Genomic DNA, 22,994 nt, shown 5'->3' on the forward strand with positions numbered 1-22,994 from the left:
TATGTGTATGTACAAACAAATATACATGCACATACATACACAGACACATAAATGTGTGCATACTCACTCTCATGCACATATATACATGAACAGACATACAATGTGAGCATATATACACATACATATGCATATATACAATGACACACAAATACCAACATGCGTATATACACACATGCACAGACACAAAAATAAGTGCATGTGTACACATGTACAGGCAAAAACATATGTACATATACATGTGTATGTACATATGCATGCATGCCCCAACACACACATATGTGCATACAGTCATATGCAAACGTGCATATACACACATGCATTCATACAGATACATACATGCATATAACTGCGTGTGTACAGACACACAACATGCACATATGCATAGGTACATTGCAGATGTATACAGGTGCAGAAATATGAGTATACACACATATGCTCAGTCACACACGTGCATATTTGCACATACACAGAAGCATGTCCATGTGGACGTGCATATACACACAGATTTCTGCACCTAAATATACATGAACATCCATGCACAGACACAAAATGTGTATATATACACATGTGGAGACAGGCAAATATGTGTATATACACATACACATGACACATTCACAGATGCACAAACATGCAGATACATAGAAATACATGAGTACACTCACATACTCAGAAATATGTAGACACATACACACACATACACACTAGCATGTCACACAAGCACATGGAACCACAGACATACTAATACATGTGCACATAAACATATGTGCAAACACATATACATGCATGCATGTACATATACATGTTCACATACATTGTCATGCACACCCATTGTGCAAATACATGTGTGCACACAGAGACACACTACACACATATATGTACATATACGTGTATATACATGCAACATATACACATGCATATGCACACCCTATACCTGTTTCCTAAACACACCCTGCCCTTCTCTAGTAACAGCCTTTCCTCTGCCAGGAATGCCCAGCCTCTCCATCTCCCTCAGTTAAAATTCTGCTCCACCCTCTGCGTCTAAGAAGCTCTCCCCCATCAGCCTCCAATCTCCAAAGTTAAGATGACTCTCCCTCTTCTGAGCTCCCATAGTTTGGTCTGACACACTTATTTGGCTCCCCAAGAAGGGGAGAGTTGAGGCCAATGTTGAGACTCACCACGTTCCCTCCTCTCCACCTGTGTCTCTTGGCGGAATGAACTGGCTGGGCTCTTGTCTGCTGAGCCCCCGGGGCAATGCCTATTCATCTTTATGCTTTCAGCACTGACCACAGGGCCTGGCATCAATTAGAAGCTAAATCAAATCTGTCGAATTGAGCTGCTGAATTAGTTGTCATCCAGCTCCTGAATGGATGGGTGGCAGAGGAAAAGTTCTGGAGAAATACTCCACAGTGTGGTCCATGGATCTGTGCCAGTCTGCAAACTGTTACTGGTCCATGATGATTAAGCAGTTTGCACCAGAATGTTTATCAATGCACTGCTTCCTTCATTGAGAAAGTCTTGGTACAAAATAAATAGCAACTAAACTAATCAGTGTACTTAGCTACAGAGTAGATTTACATTCTGGTACAAACTGTTTAATCATCATGGACTAGTAATAAACAGTTCATGGACTGGCTCCTGTGAGTAGCTCTGTTCTGAACTCTAGAGGTTGGCAAAATACGACCTGTGGGCCAAATCTAGGCTATTGCTTGTTTTTATAAATAAAATTTTATTGGAACCCAGCTATGCTCATTCATTCATGCATTACCTATAACTGTTTTCACACTATAATGGCAGAGTTGAGTAATTAACAGAGATAGCATCACTCACAAAGCCTAAAATATTTACTGTCTATCCTTTTACAGAAAACGTTAGCCTTGGGCAAGCCCTACCCACTGTCTGAACCTGAGTTTTCTCACTCGAACAAGTGTGGGACCCTGTGACCCCCACTTTTCCTTCTGATGCCAACCTTTTCTGCTGTAGAAGGTCCCTGGAGAGCAGGTGGCCCAAACTGGGAAGACCCTGAGCAGCGAGGCCGGCCTGCCCCTCCTCCCCCTCTACCTCTCACCATGGACTCGGACTCTGTCTCGGCCTCCTCGGGATTCGGTTCTGGTTCCACCTCCACCTCCATCTCTGGCTCTGGTTCCACTTTCTCTTCCTCCTGCATCTTGGTCTTCCGAGGGGTCCCTGGGGGCTGAGGCAGCACCCTCTGAACCCAGCCCAACATCCTGATGCCTGTAGGAGACAGAGTCCTTAGCCCTCCCTGGAGCACTCACAGTAGCTCCCGCCACTTACGGGCCACTCTTATGAGTTGTACATTTCCTTTTCCTTCATCAACTTTAAAAACATTTCAACTGGGTGCGGTGGCTCACACCTGTAATCCCAGCAATTTGGGAGGCTGAGATGGGCCGATTGCTTGAATCCAGGAGTTTGAGATCAACCTGGGCAAGACAGCGAGACCCTCGTCTCTACAAAATATTTTTTAAATTAGCCAGGTGTAGTGGCTCACTCCTGTAGTCCCAGCTACTCAGGAGGCTGAGGTGGGAGGATCATTTGAGCCTAGGAGGTCGAGGCAGCAGTGGGTCATAATGCACCACTGTACTCCAGCCTGCACAACAGAGTGAGACCCTGTCTCAAAAAATATATAATATACATATACATACATATATATATTTGATATACATATACACATATATATTACATATATACACACAGATATGTGTGTGTGTATATATTTCTTCAATTATATCTCTAGGTATTTACCTTATAGAATTACTCAAGGCCGTAAATATATGTGTACAAAGAAGCTGGTTGCAACAATGTTATAGCAAAAGATGAAAAACACCCAAATATTCATCAAGAGGAGACTGCTTATTGGAAAGTACCTACATGTAACTAAATGTTCATCTCTAAGAGGGGCATGTATTAAATAAGTTACACTATACCCAATAATAGAATATTATGGAGGCATTAAAAAGAAAGAAGCAGTCTAATTGAGCTAGCAAGAAGATGTGCCTGCTCTGAAGTCAAGTCATGAGCAGATCAGTTAATGTCTCTGTGCCTCAGTTTGCTTGTCTGTAAAATGGGGATATTAATAGTACCTACCTCATGGGCTAATTGTGAGGATAAAATGAATTGATAAGTGTAACATACTCAGGCCAAGGGCAGTGGCTCACACTATAATCCCAGCACTTTGGGAGGCTGAGGTGGGTGGATCACTTGTGGTCAGGAGATCCAGTCCAGCCTGGCAACATGGGGAAGCCCCTTGTCTACTAAAAATACAAAAATTAGCTGGGCATGGTTGCAGGCACCTGTAATCCCAGCTACTCAGGAGGCTGAGGCATGAGAATCTCTTGAACCCCGGAGGCGGAGGTTGCAGTGAACCAAGATCGTGCCTGGGTGACACTCCAGCCTGGGTGACAGAGTGAGATCCTGTCTCAAAAATAATAATAATAATAATAAATGTAACATATTCAGAACAGTGACTGGCACATGCCGAGGGCTTAATAAATGTTGACTATGACTATTACATGGTATCAAATGAAAACACTAATTGTGTAATATGCATGTACTACATAATCTCATTATAAGTAAAAATATTCATTATGAGTAATTACATCAGTGGAAAATCTGTCTTAAGATAAAATTAACCTATGTTCATCATTTTCAATTTTTAAGATAAAATGGGCTGGGTGCAGTGGCTCATGCCTGTGATCCCAGCACTTTGGGAGGCCAAGATGGGAGGATCACTTGAGCTCAGGAGTTCGAGACCACTGTGGGCAACATATCAAGACCCTGTCTCTATTTAAAAAAAAAAAAAAAAAAAGCCTGGTATGGTGGTGTGCACCTGTAGTCCCAGCTACTCAAGAGGCTGAGGCAAGGGGTCGAGGCTTCAGTGATCACGCCACTGCACTTCTGCCTGGGTAACAAAGCAAGATCCTGTCTCAAAAAAAGAAAAAAAAATGGGCCTGTTGTGGTAGCTCACGCCTGTAATCCCAGCACTTTGGGAGGTGAAGGCAGGCAGATCACCTGAGGTCAGGAGTTTGAGATCAGCCTAGCCAACATGGTGAAACCCCATCTCCACTAAAAATACAAAAATTAGCTGGGTGTGGTGGTGTGCACTTGTAATCCCAGTTACTCCGGAGGCTGAGGTGGGAGAATCACTTGAACCCGGGAGGCAGAGGGTGCAGTGAGCCGAGATCGTGCCACTGCACTCCAGCCTGCCTGGGCGACAGAGCGAGACTACTTCTCAAAAACAAACAGACAAACAAAAAGGCTGGGCATGGTGTGGCTCACACCTGTAATTCCAGCACTTCGGGAGGCCGAGGCAGGCAGATCGCTTGAGCTCAGGAGTTCGAGACCAGCCTGGGCAACATGATGAAACCCTGTCTCTACCAAAAATACAAAAAATTAGCCCAGCGTGGTGGCACGTGCCTGTAGTACCAGTTACTCGGGAGGCTGAGGCACGAGAATCACTGGAGCCCAAAAGGTGGAGATTGTACTCAGCCATTGCACTCCAGCCTGGTCGACAGAGTGAGACCCTGTCTCAAAACTAAAATAAAATGCTTATAGTGCTATATTTTAAAAAAAAGAAAGAAAGAAAAAGATAAAATGCCAGGTAAGCCTTTTTTCATGATATACTGTGTTATTTCAGTCCTACCTTAAGTACAGGTTGTTTCTGGTTGACTTCTCCTTGGGGAATGGGGAGCCCCAGCCCTTATGACTGAACCCCTGCAGGATGGCCTGGCCAGTGCGCAGCGTGCAGGTCAGTGTGTGCTAACTCCTAGCCCTAGATGTGTTCTTGCCCCACATGAGTGTGCCCCACCCCTCTCCCAGCCATGGGCAACCCGGGCTTTGGCAGAGGGTCTGTATGCGCCTTTCTGCCAGGGACCCTGGCCCCAGCTGAAGAGGGCAGCCCAGGCCCAGGATCCTTGCCCCCAAGCCCAGCTCCCCACAGCCCGCGGCTGTGCTGCCTGTCCTCTACTTACAGCCCTGACCTCTGTTCCCGCTCTGGCATCAGCAGCCCAGCCTCTCCCACGAGAGGCTGTGGTGGGAACACAGCTCTAAGTGTCAGATCCCTGGCTCAGCCTCCCAAAAAATGAACTTGGGCCAGACATGACCCCTCTGGTCTTCCATTTCCCTGAAGGTGGGGGCACAGACACAATGTTTTCCCAGGTCGGGACTGCCAGAGTTCATATGTTGGGATAGCAGATTTCACTGACCCCAGCCAGCCCCGGGCAGCCCCGAGAGCCAGGGCTGAGCTAAGTGCATTCTACCCATGACCATACTCATCCTCACTCTCACCACCACGCCCCGCCCCTGCACTCAGTAAAATAAGAATTTTCATTATGTAGCACAGAAAGGTCAACAGAATCGCCTGAAGCAGCACAGCCAGCAGTGGCCAAGTTGAGTTTACACTGGTCTGCCCGATTCCAGCTGCCCCACATCTATTCCCAGGTAGTCGTGGCATTTGCCGAGTGTTGGCCTCTTCTGCGGGCCAGGCCTGTAGACCCTTCCCAGCAGGCAGCAATTCTCACTTGCATTTCTAAACCTTCTGGAAATGACTAAGGAAGCCTCCCCGATCCCCCATTTTTCTTTTTCCTCCTAAATGAGAATTTTTGCAGGTCCCTCCCATCTTTCACCCGTGTCCCTGCTGACTGCACTTTGATGAGGGAGGCTCAGGTGGGAAGGGGGACCCACGAGTGGCAGCTCGGGGAGCCATGGTGTTGCACCACCAGCATTTCCAGAGTCTTCTGGAGAGCTAGTGAAAATATAGATTCCTAGGTCCCCCAGGTCTTCCTGGGGGACCTAGGAATTTGCATTGTACAAGCTGTCCTGAAAATTCTGATGCCCACTAAAGTCCGAGCTCCACCAGACAGAGGGAAGCCGCAGGTTCCCCACCGTGCCAGTTTGGTCCTACCTAAATGCCTTTCTAGAGGGAGAACATGGGGATCCCCTTGGGGTCCCACCGAGCCTCCACCTCACCCTGAGTTACCTGCTCAGATGCCAACCGCCAGCCAGGAATTGCCTTCTTGCTGCCACTCGTAGCTGGCCCCTCAGACACAAGGAAGATTAATTGGCAATAGCTGGGCCGTGTGCAAAGGATTAGCAGGTGCTGAATGGGGGCGGGGGAGAAAAGAGGCTGTTGATGCCCAGGAAACCAGCAGCACCCCCCAACTCCCAGGGTCCAGCAAGGATGTGGCCCCAGGGAAGGGCTCCTGCATGGCCCAGATTTGGAGCACCATGGGTTGCCAGGGGACCTGCCCAGCTTACCAGGGGCCTGGCTTCCCATACACCTTGGCCAAGACGCGGAGTGGCTGATGGGAGAATAACAGCTTGGAGTTCCCATGTGATGCCTGGAGACTCCTCATGGTAGCAGGGGCTTGTCAGCTCCCACTCAGCGGTGGCAAGAGGCGTACCCCAACTCTCCAGCCCCCAGGCCAGGACGCAGGCAGGTTCTTTCTAGCTTAGAGTCTTCTCTGGGCAGGGTCTCAGCAGCCCTGCCTTGGGCTCTGCCAGAAAGGCTGTGTCCCAGGCCTGGGCCTTGAGGATGGATCCAAGACCCGGCAGATGACTGAGGCATCTGACCTTCCCTATGAACTGAGGCTGGACACTTGAAGGGATACAGAGATCTAGGAGGAGAGGGTGCAAGGGACAGGGCCCAAGGAAGAGGGGCTCAGTGTGGTGGCCCTGAGGGATATTTGGCAAAGGGCAGGACTTGACTTAATTATCCGCACCATTTCTAGAGTTCTTCCTTTCCTTTCCTTTTTTTTTTTTTTTTTTTTTTTTAAAGCCACAGTCTCTCTCTGTCACTCAGGCTAAGTGAAGTGGTGCAATCACGGCTCACTGCAGCCTCAACCTCTCAAACTCCTGGATGCAAGCAATCCTCCTGTCTCAGCCTCTCATAGTATTGGGATTACAGATGTAAGCCCCTGCACCTGGCCTAGAGCTCTTCCTTTGTGCCTGGCAGTATGCCAGCCTTGGCACACTAAGCAAGACAGACATAGGCCCTGTCCTCATGGAGCTTACATTCCAATGGAGGAGATTACTGACAAATAAAGAATATTGCAAATTATGCTAAGTGCCATAAAAGAAACAAACAGGGCAGAAGCATGTTGTGGAGGGCAGTGGGGGCAGGTAGGCAGGCCCCTATGACGAGGTGGATGTATATTTGAACTGAGACATGAAAAGTAAGAAAGACTCAGCTATGAAAAGAGCTGGGTGAATGGTGCTCCAGGCCAAGGACACTGCAACGAGAAAGGTTCTGAGGCTGGAATGAGCCTTGAGGAGCAGAATGGGGCCTGGGGAGCCTGGAGCTTAGCGGGTGCAGGGGAGAGTGGTGGGAGATGAGGTTGACAGAGGGCAGGGGCAGATGTTGTGAGACTGTAGGCCACAGGAAGGAGTGTAGTTTTAGATGATGGTTTTGAACAGCGGCTGGGCATGATCTGTGTGACTCTGTGTAGCAGGCAAGCATGGAAACAGGAAACTGGTCAGGAGGCTGCGGAGGGACAAGCTGATTGGTGACTGGATGATCCCTGGCTTCCCCTCCAGTGTTGGGCTTCAGGACCTCTGATAATGCAACCTCCACATGGCAAGTGATTCACAAGAAAGTTCTTTCTGCCAGCAAGGCCAGACCCCAGTGGTAAAGCTCAATGTACTCCCTAACCCTTCCCTACAAATATGCCAGGCTGCAGGGGTCGGAGCTCCTCCCCAAGGAACAGCAGCAAGCCCTTCTGCTCTGCTTGGGCCTGAGAGTAACACAGGTGACATTCGCCCTTGCCTGCAGCCTGACGGGAGGGATGATGGGGCTTGGACTATGCTGGTGGGAGTACAGATAGAAGGTAAAGGGGAGGAAAAAGGGGGGCATTGAGGGGCTCACCCTGGGAAACTGGGTGGCTGGTTTAGTGGGTGAACCAGTAAACCACCCCAGGCTGGTTTACACATGTACTGAAAAGAAGAAGCCTGGGGCTGGAAGTTTGGAGGAAGAATTTTGGAGGGAAAATCATGAGCACTACTTTGTTAAGATGTCTGAGAGAGGCTGGGTGCAGTGGCTCACGCCTGTAATCCTAGCACTTTGGGAGGCCAAGGCAGGTGGATCACCTGAGGTCAGGAGTTCAAGACCAGCCTGGCCAACATGGCAAAACTCCATCTCTACTAAAACTACAAAAATTAGTCGGGTGTGGTGGCAGGTGCCTATAATCCCAGCTACTCTGGAGGCTGAGGCAGGAGAATTGCCTGAACCTGGTGGGTGGATGTTGCAGTGAGCCAAGATCACACCACTGCACTCCAGCCTAAGCAAAAAAAAAAAAAAGTCTGAGAGACATCCAGGTTGAAATGTGCGTGTGTGTGTGTGTGTGTGTGTGTGTGTGTGTGTGTGTGTGTGTGTGTGTGTGTGACTTAGGGAGAAGTCTACTGGAGATAGAAATTTTGGAGGCCTCAGCTTGCAGATGATGCTTAAAGCCACAGGACTGACTGATATCACCTAGGAAACCCAAGGAAACAAAGAGGACCAGAGGTGGCACCTGGAACACTTGGGCTCACTCAGAGGATGCAAAAAGAGCAGGAGCTGGTAAAGGAGCCTGAAGGAGTTGCCAGGGATGGGGATGGAGAAGCAGAAGCATTGGGTGAGGTGAAAGCCAAGAGTAGTGGCTGTGTTGGGGTGAGGGAATTATCTGAGGGGCCACTGTCTGAGCTGAGACTTGAAACGCGTCCTGGGATTGGGCAACTTAGAGGCAGTTGGAGCCCCCACAGAGTGGGAAGGAGGGAAAATTAAATGGGCCTGAGGGAAGAGTAGTGGGCTCTAGGGTGGGGAAAATGAGCAAAACACAGCCACACACAGTGGCTAAAGTTTGGATGAATCTCATGTGCATATATATGGAGAGAAAGAAGCCAGATTCAAAAGAAAACCCCAGTGATCCATGCATACGAAGTTCCCAAAAGGCAAAATTAGTCTGTCATGTCTATGGCTACAAACATAAGTACATTTGCAGCCTCTAGTTTTCTATAAAGCCTAGAGTTATTAAATAAAGTTTTCTATAGTTGCCCATAAATAAAAGCACAGGTTGTACTACAAGGTAGGAGAGTGGTTCCTTCTTGCTGGGTTGGGGGTTGTAATTGGGAAGGCATATGTGGAAGCTTCTAGGGACTGGCAGGGCCAATGTCTTGCTTTCTTTTACTAACTTGGCTGGCATCTATTTTTCAAAACAAGCTTATGGGAATATATATGCCATAAAATTCACCCATGGTAAGTATACAACTCAATGACTTTTATATTACTTTATTATTTATTTATTTATTTATTTATTTATTTATTTATTTATTTAAGACAGGGTGTCACTCTACCACCCAGGCTGGAGTGCAGTGGCGTGATCAGAGCTCACCGCAGCCTCGACCTTCTGAGCTGAAGTGATTATCCCACCTCAGCCTCCCAAGTAGCTGTGACCACAGGCACATGCCACCCTGCCCAGTTAATTTTCATATTTTTTGTAGAGACAGGGTTTCGCCATGTTTCCCAGGCTGGTCTCGAACTCCTGGGCTCAAGCAATCCACCCACTAGGGGTTCCCAAAGGGCTGGAATTACAGGCGTGAGCCACCACCCCGGCCTAACTCATGATTTTTAACACATTGACTGAACTGTGCAACTCTTACCACATCTGGTTTTAGAACATTCCCATTGCCCCAGTAAGACCCCTCACACCAGATGATAACCACTCTTCATTCGTACACCCCAGTCCCAGGCAACCACACATCTGCTTTCTGTGTCTATAGATTTGTCTTTCCTGGACATTTTATATAAATGGGTCATACAGTATGTGAGTTTTCACATCTGGCTTCTTTGATGTAGCGTAATGTTTTATGAGGTTCATCCACCTCGTAGCTTGTATCAGAACTTCATTTATTTTCATTGCCCAAGAGTATTGCATGGTATAGACGCACCACAGTTTATCCACTCATCAGTGGACACAGGTTGTTTCCACTTTTTGGCGATACATCATGTTGCTATGAACATTTGTGTGCAAGTCTTTGTGAAGACATATACCTTTTTTTTTTTGAGACGGAGTCTTGCTCTTGCCGCCCAGACTGGAGTGCGATGCTGCGATCTCGGCTCACTGCAACCTCCGCCTCCCAGGTTCAAGCGATTCTCCTGCCTCAGCCTCCTGAGTAGCTGGGATTACAAGCTTGCACCACCACGCCCAGCTAATTTTTGTATTTTCAGTGGAGACAGGTTTTCACCATGTTGGCCAGGCTGGTCTCAAACTCCCAACCTCAAGTGATCTGCTCACCTCAGCCTCCCAAAGTGCTGGGATTACAGGTGTGAGCCATCGTGCCTCACAATATACTTTCATTTCTCTTGGGAAGCCTCCTGGGGTAGAATCTTCCAGATGATCCAATCATATGGTACATTTCTGTTTCATTTTTTAAGAAACTCCTAAACTGTTTTAAAAGTAGTACTCCATGTCTTGACCAGGGTGGGTGGTAGTTATACGGGGTCTCATTTTGTAAATTATTAGTTACATTAGATATTTATTCACTTTCTGTATTTCTTCTATTTTATAACTTTAAAAGAGTCAAGAAATAAATTGGGGGTGGGGTGGTGAGTGGAGTCAACTCTGGGAAGGTTTTCTGTAAGGGGTAGCAGTTAGGAATGCTGTTCTGGAAGCTGTATGGAGCACTGGAGGAGGAGCAACTGGGGAAACAAATCCTACAAGAATTTCACAGGAGGGGCTCCAAGACCCATCAGGTTCAGCCCCTGGGCAGGTATATGCAAAGCACATGCCAATATATGCAAATAAGTTAGGATCTCCTGGGGTTTCCTCACCTTGGCGGTCTGTCTCTAATGGTTGTGACCAGGATGGTGGGCAGGCCCCAGGGCTTTGGGGTGCTGGCCTTGGGCACTCACAGCCTGGCTTTTCTGGGAGCCTGCAGTCCTGCAGGGGCTGAGGGTGGAGTATCATCTGCTAATCCATGGCCTGCTGAGGCCACCACTCTCCCTGATCCCCTCACGCTTACCCTGGATACTGGCCACAGCTAATCTCCACTCCTGGAGACTCAAGGGCTGGCAGACAGTGCAGTGCCCTCTTCCCTGAGGGTTCCAGGGAGGGGAGATCCCTCTCAGCATCCAGATCCTCCTAACGGCAGATCCTAGAGTCCTTGCCTAACACAGAGCAGAGCCTTGAGTCCCAGAGAGAGGTGGTAATTAGCCCAGGATTACACAGCCTGCAGTGGGCTCAGTAGCCATTTCTGGCCTGCCTTGGCCTGACTACCTCCAGGGAACCCCAGCTCCCCATCTGACATTTCCCAAGATGCCTGGCCTGTGCTGAGGCCTGGGAGACCACAGCCTTCAGGAAGGCTGGAAGGGAGTGGCCAGAGCACAGGAATTCTGGCACAGGCTCTTGTTAGAGCCTGTAGTTGCCAGGGTTGCTAAGGAGTGGGTGCCTCAGAATCAGGCTGCAATGGGCATTGTCTGTGCACAATGTTCCTTTATTCTGCTGCTGTCCATAATAAGGGCTCATCTACCTGACTTCCTCTTCTGCCCATTGAGCAGTCAAAGAACTGAAAGTCCTTATAAGCCTGTGTACCTGGGCCTGGGCCCTACAGATAAGGTAGCTGCTATTGGTGAGTCAGAAGCAGGGAGCCCTTGCTCTCTTCCCCATATCCGTGATCCCCCTCCCTGTCCCTCCCCAGGCAGTCACATCCCCTAAGGCAGCTTCCCCATGCCTTGTCACCATGCCCCCTCCCTGCTCCTCCATGATCTAAGGTCCTCTCTCCTCCTGCCACCCTAGCTCCCACCTCCACCTCTCACCTCTAACTCAGGGTCAGGAAGAAAGCAAGCTGTCTCAACAAATTCTCACTAAAGTGTAAATGACTGAAAGGCTCCTGGGACTATCTGCTTTTTAAAGGGAGGCACTGGGTATCCAGTAATGCTTTTCTAGTTTAAAGATATCATGTTGCTCCCCTTCCTGAAAATCTTTCTGAGTCAATCTGTAGAATTTTGGGTAAATATCTTAGCTAGGGCAAGTCCATAATTATTCACCCAGAGGTATACGGCATACTAAGCTACATTCTGAACCCACTTGCTGCTGCACTTTCCTGCTTATTATTTAAGAATAGACTCGCCAGGCAAGGTGGCTCACACCTGTAATCCCAGCACTTTGAGAGGCTGAGGCGGGTGGATCACTTGAGGTCGGGAGTTCGAGACCAGCCTCGCCAACACGGTGAAACCCCGTCTCTACTAAAAATACAAAAACTAGTCACATGTGGTGGTGGATGCCTATAATCCCAGTTCCTCAGGAGGCTGAGGCAGGAGATTCACTTGAACCCAGGAGACAGAGGTTGCATTGAGCCAAGATGGCGCCACTGTACTTCAGTCTGAGCAGGAGAGTGAGACTGTCTCAAAAAAAAAAAAAAGAAAAGAAAGAAAAAAAAACGAATAGACTCAAATATCACCTCTTTTAGACCATTCCTTGAATGTCCCAACCCCAGCCTCCCCAGAAATACACACTCTGTACTGACCTCCCTCACAGCCATGGCACAATGTGAGAGTGTGTGTGTGTGTGTGTGTGTGTGTGTGTGTGTGTGTGTGTTGGAAGGGGAGTGGGAGGGTTGTCTCTGTTATCTTCTGTTATCTGAATGTTCCTGCCACCTCATGCTGAGCTCCAGAAAAATGGCCTGGCACACAGTAGGTGCTAAATAAATGTTTGGCAAGTAGACATCGGCACTGGCCAAGGTTGTTTTCATGCAGAGAAGGGTGTCTGGCCGGCATGAGCCCAGGGTGAGCCCCTTAGAACCCTCTGTCCCCCAGCTATGGCCCGCATCATCGACCTGGTGCCCTGGGACGATGGCTCCACACATGTGTATGCCTCCCCGGCCATCCTGCTTCCCATGGAGCGGCAGCGCAACCAGCTGGCGGGCGTGAAGCAGCAGCTCTACCACCCAGCCCTGCCCACCCTGCGCCACATGGACAGGGACACCGTCAAGGCCTGCCTTCCTGATGAGCACTGCCAGTCCACCACCTACTGCCGCAAAGGTTAGGCCACCAGTGTAGGATCCCCTTTGGGGAAGGGGCAGATGGTTTCAGGAAAGAGGGAGACAGATGCAAGGATGAAAGAGGCCAGTCCCAGCTCTGCTGCTCCCTGCCCAGGACACTTTGGCCAGGTCTGAGCCTCTGTTTACTGCTCAGTACAATGAGGATAATTGACAAGGCCTGCCTCAAAGTGTTGTTGTGGGGTTAGAAGGAGATGAGGCACAAAAAACACTTAGAGGCTGGGCGAAGTCCCAGCACTTTGGGAGGCCAAGGCAGGCTGATAACCTGAGGTCAAGAGTTTGAGACCAGCCTGGTCAACATGGTGAAACCCCATCTCTACTAAAAATACAAAACTTAACCAGGCGTGGTGGCAGGCACCTGTAATCCCAGCTACTTGGGAGGCTGAGGCATGAGAATTGCTTAAACCTGGGAGGCGGAGGTTGCAGTGAGCCGAGATCGCGCCACTGTACTCCAGCCTGGGCAACAAGAGTGAGTCTCCGTCTCAAAAAAAAAAAGCACTTAGAGTAGTGCCTGGCACATAATATGTGCTCAAAAAGTATTGCTGATGCCATTGTTGTTATTGTTGTTTTGTTTTTTGAAGACAGTGTCTTACTCTGTCGCCCAGGCTGGAGTGCAGTAGCATGATCACAGCTCACTGCAACCTCGACCTCCCAGGCTCAAATGATCCTCCCATCTCAGCCTCCCGAATAGCTGGGACCACAGACACGTGCCACCCTGCCCTGCTAATTTTAAAAAATTATTTGTAGAGACAGGGTCTCCCTATGTTGCCTAGCCTGGTCTCAACTCCTGGGTTCAAACGATCCTCCTGCCTTGGCCTCCCAAAGTGCTGAGATTACAGGCATGAGCCACTGTGCCTAGCCTGTTGTAATTAATGGAGAGAGAACTGGGCAGAGGTTGACAGGTGCAGTGGTAGGAGTCAAAACAGTAACAACTTCTGCCCAAGCATCTCTGTATGTGGAAAAGGGAGAGAAAGACCTCTCCTCACAGCCCCCATGCAGGAGAGGAGGACGTGTGGGCCTTCAGGGCAAAAGAGCCCCACGGGCCTAGTGAATAACCCCGCATGGACTGAGGAGCTTGCGTGTGGAGGGATTTAGAAGGTATTTAGCAGATAAAGTCAACAGGAGTAGGTGCAGGCGGGGCAGGGTAGGAGGCCGAACAGGGGGAGTGCAGGCCCATACCTAGGCTCCAGCTTGGGTGACAGGTGGGCTGAGGGTGTCAGAGACCACACGGAGATTACCAGAGTTGCCACACGGGCCCTGGTGGGAAACACAAGTGAAGGAAGTGGGTGGGGAGGCCGTGGGGAAGGAAAACTCCACAGGGAAAAGGGGCACCCACACCTGCCCTATTTAAACGGCAGCCACGGGGTTCCCCGCAGACTGTGCTATAGTTGGAGGGGCCAGCCAGGTCACCAGTTCTTCCAATTTCCCGCTTCTGAGAGAAGCCAGGAATCTAGATTTTTAAGGAAAGCTCTGCTGTAGATATGTATTTTATTGTAAGCATATGCTTTAAGTAAAAGTAATAGTCACAACTTCAAAGCTCAAAATGCTATAACAATATGCACAGCAACAAGCCTCACTCCCACTGCCCCCGCATACAGGTAACCACCGCACCCCCCCACATTCTTAGTTTCTGATGTCTCTCCCTGGTTTACTAATGGGAATGTAAACACATGTTATTTTGCTCCCCAACTTTTTATTACTGTTAACTGAAAACTCAGAAATTTGTAAATTTAGGCAGGGCACGGTGGCTCACGCCCACAATCTCAGCACTTTGAGAGGCCAAGGCAGGCACATCACGTGAGGTCAGAAGTTTGAGACCAGCCTGGCCAACATGGTGAAACCCCGTCTTCACTAAAAATACAAAAATTAGCCGGGCGGGGTGGCGGGTGCCTGTAATCCCAGCTCCCAGGCTGAGGCAGGAGAATCACCTGAACCCGGGAGGCGGAGGTTGCGATGAGCCGAGATGGAGCCACTGCACTCCAGCCTGGGTGACAGAGCGAGACTCCATCTTCAAAAAATAAAAATAAATGTATAAGTTTAGAAAAGGAGACTTTATTTCTTACAAGGGGTTATAGCTGCCAGGTGGCCATCCTACAGGCTGGAAAGTGTGCCTCCAGCTTAAGCCCAAAGATAGGCATGTCAAAGGAGGAGGGGTTGGGTAAGAGCTTTGTGTTCAAAGGGTTGGCTAAACATACATATTCAATAGTTTATAGGAGGAGCTATGAATATTCATGAAGATAGTACTGACATGGGCATATTGAACAAACATTCATGTAACATACAACCCATGTTCGCTTTGAGGTGGAGACTTAACCTTTAAATGTATTACACTTAGTCCCTATATGTCAAAAGTTCTTTTCAGGACGCGAAGCCCAGCAAGTGAGCAGCCTCTGTATGCTGGGCAGGACCAGTCCATGGTTGGTGGTCTTCTTATCTGGAGAAAGTTACTGAAATCAGCCTCTTATGCAATCAAAGGCATAGCTGTGGCTGGTGGATCAGGGGGTCAGTTCATCAGCATCTGTGAGCTGTATGAGTTGTAATTGTTTTAATATTGCTTATCTCAAGTCCAGGGCTAGAGAAAAAAAAAAACCTCGCGGCAATTAAAACATAGCTTATTTATTTTTGTGTTTTGCTTTTCGTTTTGTTTTGTTTTTTTAGACAGACTTTCTCTCCATCACCCAGGCTAGAGTGCAATGTCACAAACATGGCTCATTACAGCCTCGACCTCCCAGGTTCAGGTGATCCTGCCACTTCAGCCTCCTGAGTAGCTGGGACTACAGGCACACACCACTATGCCAGGCTATTTTTGTTGCTGTTGTTGTTGTTTGTTTGTTTTGTGTGGAGACAGGGTTACACTATGTTGCCAGGGCTGGTCTCCAACTTCTGGGCTCAAGTGATCCTCCAGCTTCAGCCTCCCGAAGTGTTGGAATTACAGGCGTGAGCTACCACGACCAGCCTGTAGTTTATTCCTTAAGTGTAGGGGTGCGTGACTTAACCCTTGCCTGGCATGGCCTTAGGTCCTGTTAATAATCTGGTATCTTGGCCGGGCGTGGCGGCTCACGCCTGTAATTCCAGCACTTTGGGAGGCCGAGGCAAGTGGATCGCCTGAGGTCAGGAGTTCAAAACCAGCCTGACCAATATGGTAAAACCCTGTCTCTACTAAAAATACAAAAATTAGCCAGGTGTGGTAGTGTGCGCTTGTAATCCCAGCTACTGGAAGACTGAGGCAGGAGAATTGCTTGAACCCAGGAGGCAGAGGTTGCAGTGAGCCGAGATCGCGCCACTGCACTCCAACCTGGGCAACAGAGTGACACTCCGTCTCAATAATAATAATAATAATAATAATAATAATAATTTGGTATCTTATTGCCACAAACAGTCTGTTCTCTTAGTCTTGTAATCTCTCTCTCTCTTTTTTTTTTTTTTTTTTTTTTTTGAGACAAAGTCTCACTCTGTCACCCAGGCTGGAGTGCAGTGGCGCGATCTCGGCTCACTGCAACTTCCGCCTCCCCGGTTCAAGTGATTCTCCTGCCTCAGCCTCCTGAGTAGCTAGCTGGGACTACAGGCGTGTGCCACTATGCCCAGCTGATTTTTGTATTTTTAGTAGACATGGGGTTTCACCATGTTGGCCAGGCTGGTCTCAAAATCCTGACCTCAAGTGATTGGCCTCTAAAACCACTGGGATTACAGGCGTAGCCACCGCACCTGGCCTTGTGATTGCTAGTTTAACATTAATGCTGGTCATTTATTGTGTCTAAACAGCAAAAAGGCAGGGGTGGAATGAAGCATGTCTGACCTCCTGTCCCATTATGGCTGGGAACTCAGTTTTTCAAGGTTTTGGGGGATCCCCTTAGCCAAGAGGGGGGTCCGCTCAGTCAATACATTGTGGAGACCTCAGGATTTTATTTTTAGTTTACATGATAAACATTTTCAAATGGAGAAAAGTTGAAAGAATACTACTATGAGTACCCACCACCTTCCTCCTGCTTCAGTTGATTTTTGCCATATTTTTGCTTCTCTCGCCCTCTCTCTTACATTCTTGGACACCCTTTAGCAAGCAGCTCCCAATGATAAAAACATCCTTCTACATGACGCAATACCATTATCACACCTAGGAAAGCTAACAATACTTCTACAACGTCTAATATCCAGACCATATTAAAATCTCCCCAATTGCCCTCAAAGATGTCTTTTCTGGCTTTAAAATGATTTTTGGAACAAGAATTCAATCTAGGATTACGTATTTCAGTTACTTGTTATGTCTTTCGTCTTAGTCTAAAACAGTCCACCCAGTTTCCATTGCCCACCATCATACTGACTTTTTAAAGCCTCCAACAGTTGTATTGTAGACAGTCCCATATGGTGAATTTGAGCCACTGTTTCCTCATGGTGTTTCTTATCTTGTTAATCTATTTTCTGTAAACCAGCAGCTAGGTGTAGAGACCTGAATCACCAGGTTAAACACTGCTGGCCAGAATCTTTCACAGGCGACAGATGCCGTGTTTGCCATAATGCTGCAACAGGAGGCACAGAATTTCATTATCACATTATTTGTGATGCTAAGTTTGATTATTTGGTTAAGGTGATGACCTGAATATATATTCTCTGTTTCCAACAGTCTATGTTTAGTCTACCACTTTAAAGCAAACAGTAGGCCGGGCGCAGTGGCTCACACCTGTAATCCCAGCACTTTGGGAGGCTGAGGTGGACAGATCACTTGAGGTCAAGAGTTCGAGACCAGCCTGGCCAACATGGTGAAACCCCATCTCTACTAAAAATACAAAAATTAGCCAGGCATGGTAGCACGCACCTGTAATCCCAGCTACTCGGGAGGCTGAGGCGTGAGAATCGCTTGAACCTGGGTGGCGGAGGTTGCAGTGAGCCGAGACCGCGCCACTGTACTCCAGCCTGGGCGACAGAGCGAGACTCCGTCTCAAAACAAAAATTTTTTAAAAGCAAATGGTAGCATATTTTATATACCCGTCTGCACCTTGGAGTTCTTGTATAGAGAAATTCCTCAACTTGTTAATTTATTTATTAAAAACAAGGTCTCACTATGCCACCCAGGCTGGAGGGCAGTGGCATGATCACAGCTCACTTGCAGCCTCAAACTCCTGGGCTCAAGCAATCCTCCTGCCTCAGCTTCCTGAGTAGCTGAGACTACAGGCTCAAGCCACCATACCTGGCATTTTTTGTTTTGCTTGATTTCTAGGCACTCTTTCAATATTAAGGAATATTAATTAATATTAATATTAATATCTGTAAAATAAGTGGAAATATTTTTTCCATTTGTTTTTTGACATTTGTTTTTGCCATGTAGAAGTTTATTTTTACGTATTTAACTTATCAATCTTTTCTTTAAATCTTCTGGATTTTTAATTAAAATTATTAAGGCCTTTCCCATCCCAAGATTATAAAAGAATTTGCCCATGTTCACTTTTTACATTGGAATCTTTGGAGTTTTATTCTGTTGCAAAGGCTAGGATGTGAATACTATTTTATCTTAGATTTTTTTAAGTTGTCAAATTAAAAAAAATTTTTTTAAGAGAGTCTCGCTCTGTTGCCCATGCTGGAGTGCAGTGGCGCAATCTCAGCTCACTGCAACCTCCACCTCCTGGATTCCAGTGATCCTCGTGCCTTAGCCTCCCTAGTAGCTGGGACTACAGTCGCGTGCCACCACGCTCAACTAATTTTTCGTATTTTTGGTAGAGATAGGGTTTCACCTTGTTGCCCAGGCTGGTCTCGAACTCCGGAGCTCAAGTGATCCACCCGCTTTGGCCTCCCAAAGTGCTGGGATTACAAGTGTGAGCTACCGTGCCCAGCCTTTTTTTTCTTTTTTTGAGACAGGATCTTGCTCTGTCACCCAGGTGGAAGTGCAGTGGCATGATCACTGAAGCCTCGACCTCCTGGACTCAAGTGATCCTTCTGCCTTAGCCTCCCGAGTACCCGGGATTACAGGCGCTCGCCACCAAGCCTGGCTAATTTTTGCATTTTTAGTAGAGATGGGTTTTCACCATGTTGGCCAGTCTGGTCTGGAACTCCTGACCTTAAGTGATCCACCCGCCTCGGCCTCCTGAAGTGCTGGGATTACAGGTGTGAGCCATCGTGCCCGGCCTCAAAAAATTTTTAAAGTACAGTGTGGGCCAAAGTTCTCCTATGACCTCTGACCACTGGTGAAGGAGACACCTCTTCTCCCTTTCTCTTGTTTCAACAGATGAATTTGACAACGCCCATTTTACACTCCTTGGGGTCCCCAGCAAACCCCTGCAGTGTTTGGTGAGTGTCCTTTGCCCTGCCCTTGGGTTTGCTAAGGGGCACCAGCCCCAAGCACCTCTGGTCCTGGGATCTACACCCCGCGCACCTTCTCAGGTGCCTGCTTGGGACTCCCGCTCCCCACATCACCCCATCCGGGTTCACGACTTCGGGCGCCCCCTCGGTCCAATGCACCGGGCCAGTTGTCAACTGAGGCCTTTGGGATGGACTGGGATGGCTTCCCTAGGCTCCTGCGGCTACGGCCGCGCAGGCCTGACCCCCGTGGCCCTGTCAGGACATCACCGCGACAGGCCAGAAGCTTCGCAACAGGTACCACGAGGGAAAGCTGGCGCCCATCGCGCCAGGCATCAACCGAGTGGACTGGCCCTGCTTCACGCGCGCCATCGAGGACTGGTCCCACTTCGTGTCCTCGGCCGGGGAGTTCAAGCTGCCTTGCCTGAGCAAGCGAGGTCAGTCTACGGGCCGCTGAAGGAACTGCCGGGCAGGTGGGCCGCGGGGCTGGAGCAGGGAGCGTGGACTGCGGACGGGAAGGTAGACGGCGGGCCAGGCAGAAACAGGGCGGGGCCGCTGGGAAGAAGCTGCGGCACTTGCGGTGGGTGGAGCCGAGACGTGCGCGCGGATCTGGAGGCAGGACTGCCCTTGGGGAGGGGGCGGAGCCAGGCGGAGCCTTCGGGGCGGGGGCTTTGCCGGGGCGGGGACTTTGCCCTGGCGGGGCAGCGGAGGCGGGACCTGTTCTCCGAACATGTGTGGGTGGGGCTGGATTGTGGGCGGGGCTTAGATAAGGAGGCGGGGCTTGTCCTGGGGAGCCGATGAGCGCTCTAGAGGGGCTTTCTGTTCGCAGCGGAGGGTCTCAGCGGCTACGCGGTGCGGTACTTGAAGCCCGACGTGACCCAGAGCTGGCGGGTAGGGAGCGCTGCGCGCAGACCCGTCCCTGAGCGGGGAGAGGGGGGTCCTGGTGGGGAGCGGCTTAAGCCGGGGGTTGAAGGGGGAGGAGACCCAGAGCAGGGCTTCCCAGTCTTCAGGACCACGGTCTCTAGCAGGAAGCCCTGTGTGGGGCGTGGGCAGGGCGTCCGTGCTCCCCCGACTCACCGCGCCCCTATCCCTGCTGCCCGCCTCAGTACTGCCTCAACCAGAACCCCAGCCTGGACCGCTACGGACAGAAGCCCCTGCCTTTCGACTCCCTGTAAGTGACGCCACGCGCCCGGGGACCCCATATCTGGAGGAGGGAGGATGAGGTCTGGGCCGCTTTCCTGGCGCACAAGCAATGCCCCTTGAAAACGTGAGAACTGGGAAAAATTGGCTCCAATACACCAGAAACAAAATGCAATTTCAAATGAATACATGTGTAATTCCTACTAAACGGAGCACCTTGCCCTCCCTGACAACTCCACCCTTGCGGAATGGAGGCGTTCGCATTGGGTGAAGGCGCCCTGGAACCCTTCAGGAGGGATGGCGGGGAGAGGGGGTGGCTCCCGAGGTCGAGTGAGGCGCCCAGAGAGGGTCGCCCCTTCCCATCTCGTGCTCACCCGCCCCGTTCTTTCCCAGGAACACTTTCCGAAGCTTCGGCTCCAGCTACAGGTAGGGGAACGGTCCTGTCCCGCCCCACAGCCAACCACGTTCCCATCCGACTGCTGGGGACAGCCTCGGGGCTCCCTGACTCTGAAACCCCCCTGCCCCAGCGAGGCCTGGCGAGGAGGAGGGGCCCTCCTGGGAGGGCGCGAGCTGCTTCGCTCTGGAGAGATCCGCCCCTGGCAAATGTGCAGCCCACTGGGGTGGGGGTGGACGCGGGAGGGGGTCCACATCCCACCAGGTTTGACTGGAGGAGGCCAAAAGGATAGGGCGAGGATGTTACCTAGAAGGAGAGAAAACAGACAAATAAGAAACACAAGAGAGAGAGCCAAGAATCTGCCTTTTAGGGTGCGGAGAGGCCCTAAGGGAGGGGGCTAAGTGGTCTTCCCGGCAGGGTCGCCCCACAAGTAAAGAGATAAGATCAAGAGTTCTTATCTCCAAGATAAGCACCTCTTGCAAGAGGTTGCAAGATACTCAAACATTTTCATAACTAAGCCATCTCTCACCTTCCCGGCCCCACTTTGTACACTCCAGCAAGACTAGACTCCCCCGAAACCCAGCAGACCAAGCACTCTTCACACCTTTGCCTGTGCTGTTTCAGCGCCTAGATGGCCCTTCCTCCTCTGCCTGGAAAACTCCTTCGTGCTATTATTATTATTATTATTATTATTATTATTATTATTATTATTTTGAGACGGAGTCTCACTCTGTCGCCCAGGCTAGAGTGCAATGACCTGATCTCAGCTCACTGCAACCTCCGCCTCCCGGGTTCAAGCAATTCTCTTGCCTCAGCTTTCTGAGTAGCTGGGATTACAGGTGCGCGAGACCAAAGCTCGGCTAATTTTTGTATTTTTAGTAGAGATGAGGTTTCACCATGTTGGTCAGGCTGGTCTCGAACTCCTGACCTCATGATCCACCCACCTCAGCCTCCCAAAGTATTGGGATTACAGGCGTGAGCTACAGTGCCCGGCCTCCTTCATGCTCTTCAAAGCCCAGCCCAGATGTGCCATCCTCCTTGAAGTCTTCCCCCACCCTCTGCCTCTCCCCACCGGCTCACACTCCCTCCCATTGGTCACTACCTTTGTGTCCCTGAGTATTGAGTGCAATACTCAGACTATTGCACTGTCATTATTGACAGAAACTAGCCTTCCCGTCTCCCACACGGGGAAACGTTTCTGGGTTTTGCTACCATATGATGCCTAACAGAGTAGGTTCACTAAATGATTGAAAAATGGGTGAAGCTGTTCATAGTTAGGTATCAATGGGAGAGAAGGATGAGGCACAGTCAAAGGAGGGAGGTTAGCTTGAAAGCTAAGGAGGACAGCTGAAAATACAGAAAACAGGGAGCCACTGAAGTCTCCTGAGCCACATAGAGGCTGGCTGGAAGCTGTGTTTTCAGATCCTAGAGGAGGAAAGCCTGATTTTTCCCCTAGGACACCCTGGAAACCCCCACCTCACCCCTACTTCTCTCCACAGTCGTGTCAACTACCTGACCCCCTGGCATTAATCTCTGGAAAGGAGGCTGACTCCCAGGCTGCCGGACGGTGCCACCTCAGGTCCCCTGGCCAGACCGAGGACTTATGGTGGCACCAGCCATCTCCCCAGGAGTTCAGCCTAACTAGAAATAAACCTAATGCTCCCTTAGAGACACACGCAATTGTCTCTGTCTGTGTGTGTTGCACAGCCTGGGAGAGGGTCAGGGCCACAGGATGACAGTATCTTACCCTTGCCCGTCCCCGGCCAACTCCTGGAGGACTGGTGGGGGGTTGGAGAAAAATGTTTGGTGACCTGGTTTGAGAGTCAGGGTGTAAGCCGCAAGGTCCAGCCAGAATTGAGGTCCAAGAGCAAGAGATGTGCTCCGGCCCCTTGCCTGCAGCCCCACACCCAAGCCCCCTCCATTTCAGATCCTGAATTTGAGCCCTAAGAAGAAAGGGAGGGGGCTAGAAAGCTATTTTTAGGTGCCTTTTTGAAGCTCTTGTCATACTGGTGTGCTCTGGGGGGCTTCCCTGTGCCTGGGGTCCCCCTGAAGGTGTGGGAGCAGGCTGGGGCAAGGGGAGCTGGCCAGGCCTATGGCCTTGATTCCTGTGACGCAAGAGAATGTAGAGTCTAAA

At 49.7% G+C, this 22,994-nt stretch overlaps 2 protein-coding genes across 5 annotated transcripts in view; one reads left to right on the forward strand and one right to left on the reverse strand.

Moving 5' to 3' along the window:
• Window positions 1-6,061, reverse strand: part of CNGB1 (cyclic nucleotide gated channel subunit beta 1) — an 89,812-nt gene extending 83,751 nt beyond the window's left edge. Inside the window, exons 1-2 of one of the 2 annotated variants that reach the window (XM_004057720.5) lie at window positions 5,993-6,061; window positions 2,066-2,232 (exon numbers count right to left, since the gene is read on the reverse strand). In XM_004057720.5, coding sequence (XP_004057768.4) covers window positions 2,066-2,224 — 159 coding nt within the window. In that variant the 5' untranslated portion in view covers window positions 2,225-2,232; window positions 5,993-6,061. Of the gene's footprint in view, window positions 1-2,065; window positions 2,233-5,992 lie in introns of those variants that run through there. The other variant, XM_019011603.4, reaches the window with a different exon arrangement.
• Window positions 6,062-8,533: 2,472 nt separating this feature from the next.
• On the forward strand, window positions 8,534-22,535 carry SPMIP8 (sperm microtubule inner protein 8). 3 transcript variants are annotated; one of them, XM_055364410.2, is made up of 8 exons: window positions 8,534-8,621; window positions 12,800-13,024; window positions 19,256-19,317; window positions 19,589-19,763; window positions 20,156-20,217; window positions 20,433-20,497; window positions 20,860-20,892; window positions 22,360-22,535. In XM_055364410.2, the coding sequence occupies exons 1-8, from the start codon at window positions 8,546-8,548 to the stop codon at window positions 22,388-22,390; spliced, it is 729 nt and encodes a 242-aa protein (XP_055220385.2). In that variant the 5' UTR covers window positions 8,534-8,545; the 3' UTR covers window positions 22,391-22,535. The 3 variants fall into 3 exon arrangements, with proteins under 3 accessions (XP_055220385.2, XP_063556325.1, XP_004057770.4); XM_004057722.5 differs by lacking the exon at window positions 8,534-8,621 and adding an exon at window positions 11,356-11,613; XM_063700255.1 differs by lacking the exons at window positions 8,534-8,621; window positions 12,800-13,024 and adding an exon at window positions 11,353-11,613.
• The last annotated feature ends 459 nt before the right edge of the window (window positions 22,536-22,994 follow it).

Source organism: Gorilla gorilla, chromosome 18 (genome assembly GCF_029281585.2).
Source record: "Gorilla gorilla gorilla isolate KB3781 chromosome 18, NHGRI_mGorGor1-v2.1_pri, whole genome shotgun sequence".
Classification (NCBI taxonomy): Eukaryota; Metazoa; Chordata; class Mammalia; order Primates; family Hominidae; genus Gorilla; species Gorilla gorilla.

What these genes read in the sequence shown, in the direction of transcription:
- SPMIP8 (XM_004057722.5), top strand. Translation starts at nt 11,451, where the DNA reads ATGGGCATTGTCTGTGCACAATGTTCCTTTATTCTGCTGCTGTCCATA. An exon ending in CACCACCTACTGCCGCAAAG is followed by an intron (nt 13,025 to 19,255) that starts GTTAGGCCACCA and finishes TTGTTTCAACAG; the next exon opens with ATGAATTTGACAACGCCCAT. An exon ending in ACGTGACCCAGAGCTGGCGG is followed by an intron (nt 20,218 to 20,432) that starts GTAGGGAGCGCT and finishes TGCCCGCCTCAG; the next exon opens with TACTGCCTCAACCAGAACCC.